General features: G+C 47.6%; 1 protein-coding gene across 2 annotated transcripts; it reads right to left on the reverse strand.

The window, feature by feature from the left end:
* Positions 1 to 4,247: 4,247 nt before the first annotated feature.
* LOC118568978 (CD209 antigen-like protein A) lies at positions 4,248 to 11,003 on the reverse strand. Of its 2 annotated transcripts, XM_036166575.1 has the most exons (7): positions 10,876 to 11,003; positions 10,709 to 10,795; positions 10,355 to 10,444; positions 9,602 to 9,688; positions 8,840 to 8,991; positions 7,492 to 7,601; positions 4,248 to 5,757 (listed from the first exon to the last, which is right to left on the reverse strand). In XM_036166575.1, the coding sequence occupies exons 1-7, from the start codon at positions 10,919 to 10,921 to the stop codon at positions 5,607 to 5,609; spliced, it is 723 nt and encodes a 240-aa protein (XP_036022468.1). In that variant the 5' UTR covers positions 10,922 to 11,003; the 3' UTR covers positions 4,248 to 5,606. The 2 variants fall into 2 exon arrangements, with proteins under 2 accessions (XP_036022468.1, XP_036022469.1); XM_036166576.1 differs by lacking the exon at positions 10,709 to 10,795 and having other exon boundaries at positions 10,876 to 10,922.
* Positions 11,004 to 11,421: the final 418 nt, after the last annotated feature.

The following is an 11,421-nucleotide window of genomic DNA, read 5'->3' on the forward strand; positions in this document are numbered from 1 at the left end:
CACATACACACACATGCACACATACACTTGGTGTATGGTGTCTGATGAATGATACTTAAGGTTCACTCCTGGCTTCCACATGCTTGTGCACATAAATGCAACCCCCATGTATGCAGCACACACACACACACACACACACACACACACACACACACACACACACACACACACACGCACTAATAATTAATAATATTTTATAAATTAAAACATAAGGTGAAGAGTGATAGAGTGAGCACACATGCATGATGTACCTACTCTTACATAGGAACATGGTCACAAACAGAAAAAACCAAACATTCTCTTGCTCTTTTCTTCATGAAGTAAAAAGCAAAAAGAGAAAATCCTATAAATATTGGAAAGGTCAAAGCCGCCATCATCCAGCTAAGATAGTTCTAATTTAGGAGTTAATGTTTGAGTTTGTTAACAGTCCTGCAGGACCGATCTAAAAGGACAGCCTTTTCATGTATACTTTTGCAAAACAACTTCTGCAATTCTTTTCCTCATTTTTTTCTTTTGTGTATAAATTCTTTAAAAACCACAGAATACTGTTTCTGTCTTACATTTGTCAGCGAGGAAGACCAATCTGATAATCATACAAGAAAACGTTCCCTCCTCCTTCTCCTGCCTCTCCAGCTCTGAGATGCCCAGTGTGTTCCGTGATGCCTGCCCACCTTTTTACACAGTTCTGGGCATTAACTCAGGTTGCCCTGGTCCAGATACAGGGAGGGTTTGCAGAGACCCTGCTCTCCATTGGTCAGAGCATCCGTCTTTGACTCTTGTCTGCGGTAATTACAGATGAGATATTAGAATGGTGATTTCCCTATTTCTTTCTGAATTTATTAATTGGAATCCATCTGTAATGAAAACCAGTTGGACTTCCTGATGGATGTGAGGGTTGTCTGTGATTATCAACTTTACACAGCCAAGAATTGCCTTGATAGAGAGTCTCAGTGAGGGACTGTCTGCATCAGATTGGCTTGTGGGGCATGTCTATGAGGGACTATCTTGATAGCTTTAGTTTTTTATCTGGAAGTGGGTGACACCGTTCCCTGGGCATGGGCCCTGCATTGTACAAGAGTAGACAGAGTGAGCCGAGCACCAGCATGCTTACATTCACATCTCTCTACTCTCTTTGAGTGTGCTCAATGCATCAAGGCCTGCCTCTGTGGCTTCCCAGCAATTCTAGAGTATAACCTGGGGTTGTGAATTGTAAAACCCCGTTTCTTCTCAGCCACTTTTTGTCAGGAAACTTTATCATGGCAAAGGAAATGAAACTGAGACAGGATATTCTTTTTTTAGAATCCCTCCAAAACTTCAGGTCTGCAGAATAACCATTGGGGGGTGGAAGTCACAGAGCTCCCACACAATGCTGTACTGTCTGAAACACCCCTGGTCTAAAAGATCTCCTACTGGGGTATAGATATTTTTAGCATCTCTTTTTAAAAAAGATTTATTTTATTTATTTTGGGGCTGGAGACATGGCTCAGTGGTTAAAAGCAGGTATGGTTCTTCCACAGTGCCCATGCCAAGTGGCTTTCAACTGCTTGTAACTGCAGCTGCAAGAGATCTGACTCTATCTTCGGCTTTTGCAGACACCTGCACTCAGGTGCACATACCCACACACAGACACATACCCTCGCACATTCACATGATCAAAGATAAATCAATTTAAAAGATTTATTTTTAAAGTGTATGTATGCTTGCATGCATGTGAATGCAGATTCCAACGGAGGCCAGGGTTGCAGCTGGCTCCCCTAGAGCTGGAGTTACAGGTGGCTGTGAGCTGCCTGATGTGGATGCTTGGAATGTTCATGGATCCTCCAGAAAAGCAGCAAGGGCTTCATCTACCCAGGAGCTATCTCTGCAGCCCTTGGATTCTTCTCCTGAGTGATGGGTCACGTGGACATGGAGCTAGCACCCAAAGCCTCAGTTTGCCCTGCAGTTCGCTCTTGGTGTCCTACACTTTATAGGAACGAGCAGGTGTGTATTTGCACATGCCCATCATCACACCACACAGGACAGTTTTGCAGCCCTAAGAACTCGCTATGCAGCACCTATTCACAAGGAGATTTAAAAAATTAAGCCGGGCAGTGGTGGCACATGCATTTAATCCCAGCACTCGGGAGGCAGAGCCAGACAGATCTCTGTGAGTTCGAGGCCATCCTGGGCTACCAAGTGAGTTCCAGGAAAGGCGCAAAGCTACACAGAGAAACCCTGTCTCGAAAAACCAAAAAAACAAGAAATTATTTCACAGGGTTATAAAACAAACTTGACAGGCAGATTGTTGGGGTGTAATAAAGATGCCCCGGGACAGCAGAAAACACAGAGAGGTCGGTCCTTTATTGAATTTAAAAAAGGGTTTATTTTCATTTTTGAATTATGTGTATGTGTAAGTATAGGTGCCCTCAGTCCAAAAGAGGGTGGGGGATCCCCTGGGGCTGGAGTTATTGGTGGTTGTAAGCTGATGGAAATGGGTGATGGGAACCAAACTCAGGTCATCTGCAAGTGTAGAGAGCTTGTCACCATTGAATCAACTCCCTAGCTCCCCAGGGGGTGGAGCTTTGGTCTCCCAGGAGTGACTGATTGGTCTGTTTTGGTTCCACATACTGGGATATTTGACACAAAAGTGCATTTTCCCTTTAAAGCTAAATAGAGTCATGAATTTGGGAGAGAGCAAGGAGGGATAAATGAGAGGGTTTGAAAGGGAAAGGGGAAGGATGTAGTGATATCATAATCTCAAAAAAATAAAATACATAAACAAACCGAACAGAAACATCTAAGGCTGGGGAGACAGTTCAGTTGCTAAAGCACCAGCTGAGTGAGCATGAAGACATGAGTTCGGATCCCCAGCACCCAGGTCAAAGCCAGGTGGTCCTGGAAGGCAGCAGTAAGCCCAGCACTGGGGCTCAGAGATAAGTGGAGCTCGGAAGCCTATTGTCCAGACAGCCCAGCCGTCTGAGGAGCTCCAGGTTCAGTGAAAGACCCTTCTCAAAAAACCAAGACAGGGGGCAACTGAGAGAGACAACTGATTTTGATCACTGGCCTCCATATACCCACGTGCACACATGCATGCATCTATATGAAAATGAATATACATTCATACTCCCCACAGAAATACATACATATACCCCATCACTCATATACACATGTGCATACATGCATGCATCTACACAAACATGGATATACATTGATACCCCCCCCAGAGATACATACACGTACCCCATCACACATATACCCACATGCACACACACAGACACATACAAACACCCCTTCACATACATACACATATGCACACATAGAGCCCACACCATACACACATCACACACCCATATAGTACATGTACACACACATGCACACATGTGTGCATATGCAATACTCATACACACAAAGCACACACATGCACACATTCACACACATATCACACAACACACATAGTTCACATGCACACATACATATACATATACCATCACAGGATGTACAAAGCACACAAACATAAATACATAGCACATATGCACACATTACACACACACACACACACACACACACACACACACACACATGCATGTACACAGAGCACTCAGAACACACATACACACACAGGTGTGCACACCTCATCTAGAAGAAAAATTTCATAATGGATGAGGTGAAGAACCATGAGTGGCGGACACTGATGCAGACAGTGTCTACTGCAGATTTGGCTTGTCCTCAGAAGTGGAGCCTGAGGCAAGTATCTGGATATCAATAACTTATCTGAGAGGAAAGTGTATAGCACAGCAGTGGACGTGGGAGAAAACCAAGAGGGCCAGGAAGGGAAGGAAGGACACAGGGCCAGGAGCATGTGTGGGCTTGTGATTGATGTGGGCAGCTAGGCCTGGAAGAGCCAAGTGCCCTGGGAGGTGCTGTGGGGTGTCTCTGAGCTGCCCTGCATGTTTAAGGTTGACTTAAGTGAGGGGGAATTTAGTATGCAGTCTGTTCATGGAGGACAGTTCTTGTGGTCACCCCAGTGGAGGGAGGGGAAGACAATCAAAATGTGTTTTTCCTGTGACCTTGGAGACTGACAAAGTTCAGTCTCCACATGAATGGACGGGGTGGATGTGGATGCACATTCCAGGCTTTAATCACCTTCCTGGTCCTCCTGGTGCCTGACTCCACGTTGAGATTTTCTGCTCTACACCAAGTCACCCCATTGGCATAAATGAAACGGTGGTCAGCGGTACATATTGTAAATAAGAAACCTGTCACTTGGCAACACAGACAAAGATCATGTTTTTAATTATGTCATAAAAAAGAAGCAAGAATAGCCAAGGGACAGGCCTAGAAAAGGCGATCTGAAGCAGTCACAGCTGACCTCCTGAGGTGCTATAGGGGCCTGAATGATCCTGCAGAGTTGCCCCACGCTGACTGAAACATGGCTACATCTTCATCACCCTGCATCCATGTGAGCTCCACCAGGAAGTCTGACCTTGGAGAAGGCAGAGTGCTGTGTGACATAGGACAGGAAGGGGCTGACAGATGACAGCAGACCTCCCAGCAGCTGGAGCAACATGTTCTTCCCTGAACAAGGAACTAGAAGATTCCAGGTGATGGTGTGGAAGACGGGGTGGAAATACATAAGAGCTGAAGATGGAGAAGGGCTGTGAAATTCTGTTTTTTGAGTGCAAATGTGATTTCACAGCAGTGGAGGCTTCACAAAATCGTGCCTCTCAACATTCAGTAAGAGCTCATAGGGCCCTGTCTCTCCCTGCTAAATAATTGGCTACTGATGGATTTGGGGACAGGGACAATCATTGTCTTCAGTTGATGATGAGCCTACCAGACCCCACTGGATAATTTCATATTATGGTCATACACATCTCCCTTGTTAACATCAATGGGCTACAAAACCAAACAAAAGGTCATGAATGGGGGAAGGGAGAGGTAAAAAAGAGAGGGATCCAGGATGAGCAGAGGGTGACAATAATCATAATGTAATATATATATATATATGTATAAAATTGCCAATGAGCAAATTCAATAAAAATTACAAATCTTCCAAATATTTGGGAGGTCAATCTCAAGGTCTAAAACACTGAGGCTTACCATGTCACCCAAGGGGTGAAGAGAGAGCCAGGGTATTAACTCAATAATTCCTGATCACAAATAATGGATGAGGAACTGGTTCTCTTGTGCTTCTAGCCTACAGACTGAGTTCCTGAAATCAGGGAAGACATCCATAGAAAGGTGTGCAGGGTAGGTGGATAAAAACTTAGTAGGTGGGAGGAAAGTATTCTGAGATGTTATGAAGCCACATAGGATGTGCCATCAGTTACACACAGCAACACGTGCTCTGAACTCAGGAAGGAAGACAGGAGATGAAAGGAATCCACTCAAGGACCTGGATACATCTCAGACCTGGTCACTCCATTAGAAGGCAAAGATGGACCAGAGCCACACCCCCTAACCCAGAGGAGGATTACACAGCCGTGGTCCAGCCACACGGGAGACAAGCTACCTGCCAGAGGAAAGTCTTAGAGATCTTGTCACAGCATTAGTGGCCACAGACAGGTATAATGAACTGGCTTAGCACTGGGTGTTTGGGCTGTGGGGGTAGTGGAGAGAGGTGGCCATCACTCGCCAGGGCAGGAAGTTTTGGGTTTTTTGCAGATCCAGAATTTCTGGTTGTCACATTTGGTGTCGTTCCAGCCTTCCCCTCTGAACTCTGCACAGTCTTCTTCCCCTAGGTTGTTGGGTTCTCCTTCGTTCCAATACTTCATGAAACTGCAAAGACCACAGGACATGAGATTCTGCCCCAGGGAAACTCTGTAAGCCCCTTTCTAGGATGTGAGTGGCAGACTTGCCTTGCACATGACATGACCCCAAGACATGACATGACATGCCTAAGTCACTCTGACTTTTGCACCTTACCCATGTCTGCCATGATTGAGAGGACTTGTTCTCAAGGAGGGTACAGTTTGTCAGATGCAACCAAATAATAGAGACTCTACACACACAACTCCTCACTTAGTGAGTACACACCTGTCCAGGACTAAACACCACACAGCTAAGGACAGCATGCTAACCAGTTTCCTCCTGACACAGCTAGGGTCATCTGGGAAGAGGAAACCTTCACTGAGAATATTCCTCCATCAGATTGGCCTGTAGGACAACCTGTGGGGGGTGTTTTCATCATTAATAATAGATATTATATGGCCTTGGCCACAATGGGCAGTGCTACCTCTGAGCAGGTGGTTCTGGGTAGTATAAAAAAAGCAGGCTGAGCAAGCCATGGAAAGCAAGTCAGTGAGTGGTGTTCCCCCATGGCTTCTGCTTTGGCTCCTGCCTTGAGTTCCTCCCTGACTTCCCCCAGTGACAGAGTGTGACCTGTGAGTTGTTAGGGGAAATAAACCCTTTCCTTCCCACACTGCTTTCAGTCACGGTGCTCATCACATCAATAGAAGGCTAGCTAGGAAAGATAGCACCCAGAACCCACTAACACTTCAGAACACCCCTGCGCAAGCCTGCTTGACCCACCTCATCTGCTTCTTTCCTTGACATCACAACCAAGGCCATTGCCCGGATCTCCTGCCTCCTCTACATCCTGACTTGCTCAGGTCCTTGCTGTACTCTCACGTAATCAAGTGATGTTGTAAATGTCTCCGTTTGGACCTCAGAGTACAACAAACTGTATGCATATTCTTTTCTTTTGTGTGTGGTATGTGTATATATGTTCCTGAGTATGCAGGTTCATATGAACGTATGTGCAGCGTAGATGTATGCAAAGATCATCAGACTCCCTGGAGCTGGAGTTACAGGTGGTTGTGAGCCAACTGATGTGGGTACGGGGAACCAAACTTGGGTCCTCTGGACCAGATTCAGATTTACAGATCCAGAATTAAGAACTCCTAGATTCTTAACTACTGAGCCATTTCTCCAGTTCCACCTACAAGTTATGTTGTTAATGGCAACAGTCCTTTTCAGTCTCTGTGTGTTCATGTGTGTGAGATTATGTGCATATGTGTGTGTTCACGTGTGTACATATGCACGTGGGACTCAATAACAACTTCAGGTGTTGTCCCTCAGGACATTCTCCATCTTGATTTTTGAGACAGGATCTCTCACTAGCTTGGAACTTGCTATTTGGCTGGGCTGGCTGGCCAGCAAGCCTAGGAATCTTTCTGTTTCTGCTTTCCCAGCTCAGAGATTATAAGTGGATGCCACCACAACACCAGTTGTTTTTACATGCACTTTACCAATGGAGTCATTTCTAGTCTTGTGTTTCCTACACAATTATCCTATTTAACACCTCTCTGGCTGCAAGCCTTTCCTGAAGTTCTGATGACAGGATCTCAGAATGAGATGCTGTCCTATCTGAACCTCCTCTCCTGCCATTCAACAACCTTCTAAGCTGTAATGCCCAGGTGACCAGGGAGGGAGATGGACCCCAAGGATGCCTCAAGTCAGAGCCTTAAAACCTCACCCCTCTTTAGGGTGCTCCCTCCCTCTGGGATTTACCTGAGCGTCAGAGGTGAGCCATCCACCCAGTGCCATGTGGATTCCTTATGCAGGTCGATGAGCCCCATCCAAGTGTAGCCTCTCTTCTTAGAAGTCTGTTGTAGAAACTTCTAGAAAGGCAGAAGAGGAAGAGTCAGAAAGGAGCTCTGCCTCCCTCTTCTTTCCAACCAGTGTTTCCCCAGACTCCTGGCGGGGGGAGTTCTGCCTGCAGTCTGAGGTTCAGCTTTATATGAGGCTGTGAGCACCATGAGCTCCGAATTTCCCCACACCTGTGTGCTATGGGCAGATGTACTTTCACTCGCACACAGAATGTGCATACCTAGCAATGTTGTACACTTGTTCGTCTGAAAGTTATGTACACGTCCACATGACTTTACTCATGACTGGGTTTAATTGGCTGCACCAGATCAAACAAGTTCATGATTACTGATTGTGTTAGTGACCTGTGCTCAGCTCTGATCTGAGCTGTGTCTCACTGGTGCTTCAAACCAGCAAGGCTGGTGATATTTATACCAGGAGAATTAGCAAAAGACACACACCAGGATTTTTTTTTTAATCCAACAGAGGAAGTTGTTGAGTGCTGGCCACAAATTTTAGGTGTTCCCCTAAAGCATCAGTCACATTAAAAACTATAGTAGTGAGATTGAGGAGATGGCTCAGTCAGTTAAGCGTGTGCCACACAAGCATGAGGACCTGAGTTCCACCCCCTTGCAAGCACGTGAAAAGCCAGCTGTGATTGTGCACATTTGTAATCCCAGCACTGAGGAGGCAGAGGAAGGGGGATCCAGGGACTTGTTGACCAACCAGCCCAGCATAACAGTGAGTTCCAGGTCAATGAGAGACCGTGCCTTAAAAAAAGGTGGGCAGCAGCACCTGGGGCATGACACTCAAGGCTGGCCTCTGGCCTCCATATGCGCACACGTGCATGAGTGTGTGCACATCAGAGGACAACGTTAGGTTGGTCCTTGTGTGAGACAGGAGCTCTTGTTTACCACTGCGTACTCCAGGAGAGCTGCCTACCAGCTCCATGGAGTCTCTTACCCTCCTCCATTTTACCACAGGAACACTGGGATTACAGACGTGTGTTCTCAAGCTGGGCTTTGTGTGGGTTTGAGGGGTGCCAACTCAGGTTTTCATGTGTGTCTGGCAAGTGTGTTTCCCACTGAGACTTCTCTCCAGCCCTAGAGTGTCTTTTTGCAGCTGCCCTGGCCCCATTCATGATCTTCTTCTTGCCCCTCTCCAGGCAAGCAGCCTCTATTCTAGAACATTGTATCCAGCCAAATACCTCTTCCCCTTAGCCAGTGGCCAGATGCATCCACAGATGAGGACCAGGGCCCACCAGGCATACCTGCTCTTCATCACTCTTGATGACCACAAGTTGAGCCCCCACATTCTGGCAGGCAGTGGCAGAATCATTCCAGGTCTTCTGGGCCACAGAAAAAAAGTAGCAGCTTTCTTGGAAGAGCGTCCAGTCCCAGGGACAGGGGCGGCACAGGCGATCTATTAGGGGAGGCGGGTCAGGATGGATACATGTTCCTGTCCAACCTTCAGGCTCTCCAGAATCAGGCCCCCTGCCTTGACGCAGCACCATGGGGAGCCATTCCCTACCCCACTTCTTGAGTCCCTTCTATATCCATGAGGACCCAGGAGTCCTAGCCTGGTCTTTTCCAGACTGGAAGAAGTTGCAGCTTAGAGCTCAGAATGGAGACCAGGGGACAGGTTTGACTGAGTATCTACCATGTGCATACCCCTGTGAACACTGAGTGCCTAATGTGTACACAACCTCTGTGACATTGCGTGTCTAATGTGTGAACATTATGTGCTTACATTGAGTGCTTACTGTGTCCACACTCTTGTGAACATTGAGTGCCTAATCTGTCCAGGATCCTGTAAATCTTGAGTGCCTATTTTTTTTTCCACAATCCCCGGGAACACTGACTGCCTATTATGTGCATGGACTCTAGTCAACACCAATGAGATGCCTTCCTTAGTATTACCCTGCATGCCCACTCCACAGGTGAGGAAATTGAGGCTCAGCAAAAAGCAGTTATTTAAGCAAAGTGATTCTGGAAACCTCAGGCTATGAGACCCCTCATTTCCAGTCACTCACCTACCCCAGCCTTCAGCTGGGTCAGTTCCTGGTAGACCTTCTCTTGGCTGGATTGCTCCTGTCCCGGAGAACTGGGGATCTTGAACACTGTGACAAGATAAAGAGTCAGTGTAACTATTAGCTGCTTACTGTATTTCTTGGCCTATACTGGACCCCTAGGACCAAGACATCCTTTTTCCTCTCCCCAATTCCCTCCTCCTTTCCCTCCCTCCTTCCTTCCCTCCCTCCCTCCCTCCCTCCCCCTTCCTCCTTCCTTCCTTCCTTCCTTCCTTCCTTCCTTCCTTCCTTCCTTCCTTCCTTCCTTCCTTCCTTTATTTTCTAGACAGAGTCTCATATAGTTCAGGTTGTGTGTCAAAATTTCTATGTAGCTTAGGTTGATCTTGAACTCCCGATTCTCCTGCCTCAGCCTCCTGAGTATTGGGGTTCTAGGAATGTACTGCCACACCCACTTTAATGCAGTGCTGGGATGGAACACAAGACTTTGAGTTTGCTAGGCCAGCGTTGTACCGCTCATGTGATATCTTCAGTCCAGGGACCACCATTTCCAAGGCCCAAGGTCTTACTTAGTCCTGTTCGATGATGAAGAGATCTAACACCAAAGGGAGGTTGGGTTTCTAAGGCAGGTGTAGCCAGTGCCTCCCCAGTCTACTCAGAGGACCATGAGGACACAGTCTCAGTCGGTTGCTCCTCCCTCCTAGATCCCTTTGGCTGAAGAGCCAGACCTGCAGACCCCAGACCCCAGTCCTGCCTGACCTTTGACAACGATGACCAGCAGCAGCACAGAGAAGACAATCAGGAAGAAAACCTGCAGTGCCAAGGGGACATGGCCGAGGCCCAGGTGCCCTGTGGGAGGCAAGGGTGGAATTTCAGCACCTTGGCGTCCTTGACTCATGTGGCCCCAGACAGGCAGTAAACACACCAGCCTCATTCCCAAGGTATGGGATTCCAGATCCTAGCTTCTAAGTTTCTGGGAGCCCAAGGCCCAGATGCAGGATCTGAGCTTCCAACTCTCTGGACCTCAGTGGCCAGAGTCCCAACCTCCACCTCCCCAGGAACCCAAGTTGCTGCCAGGAGCTGTCCACTCCACCGTCCCTCATCCTATCTTACCAGTGAAACTACTGAATCCAGAATTTGGTTGGAAGCCAAAGCCTTTGATGGAGTACCTGGTGTGACTAGTTATCAGCTGGTCCTCATCTGAGTGGACAGAGCATTGGTCACAGACTGTCCCTCTGCTGCCCCTTCCCCAAGCTCCTGGAGTACCAACCCAGACTCACCCAGAGGGCCGAGCTGCTGCTTCCCCATTTCCTTGGAGTCACTCATGGTTCACAGCCACTTCTCAGTGCAGAAGCTGGTGGGGACAGCAGCTTTTATTCACCACCTCCCTGAACGTAGTCTTACTTAGGAAGAGAAACTGGGAAGTGGGTACTGGCACCGGAAGAGTCAGAGGGAGGGGGCTGAGCATCTGACACACCAGGCGGGAGATGCATGTTCCAGGAATTTCAGAGAGGGTGAGAGGGTCTAGGCTTCACATTGGAAAGAGCCGATTCATTCCCGGTGTGGCCAGTTCAGAAATGTCTTCCATAAAAACCAGTAACTTGTAAAATGAAGTGACACCATTGCGTCTTTTTCACGGGTGATGGGGTGTGGGCAACAGCATGTCTTCCCAGAAACACCACCCCACGGATGCCAGGCCTTACTCACACGATGTCTCCCCCCACCCCGCCCCCTCTGTTTTTGAGGCAGGGTTTTATGTAGTCCAAGCTGGCCTCAAACTCCATATGCAGCAGGGGGTGACTTGAACTGCGTCATCCCTTCACCTC

This window comes from Onychomys torridus, chromosome 17 (assembly GCF_903995425.1).
Source record: "Onychomys torridus chromosome 17, mOncTor1.1, whole genome shotgun sequence".
Lineage (NCBI taxonomy): Eukaryota > Metazoa > Chordata > Mammalia > Rodentia > Cricetidae > Onychomys > Onychomys torridus.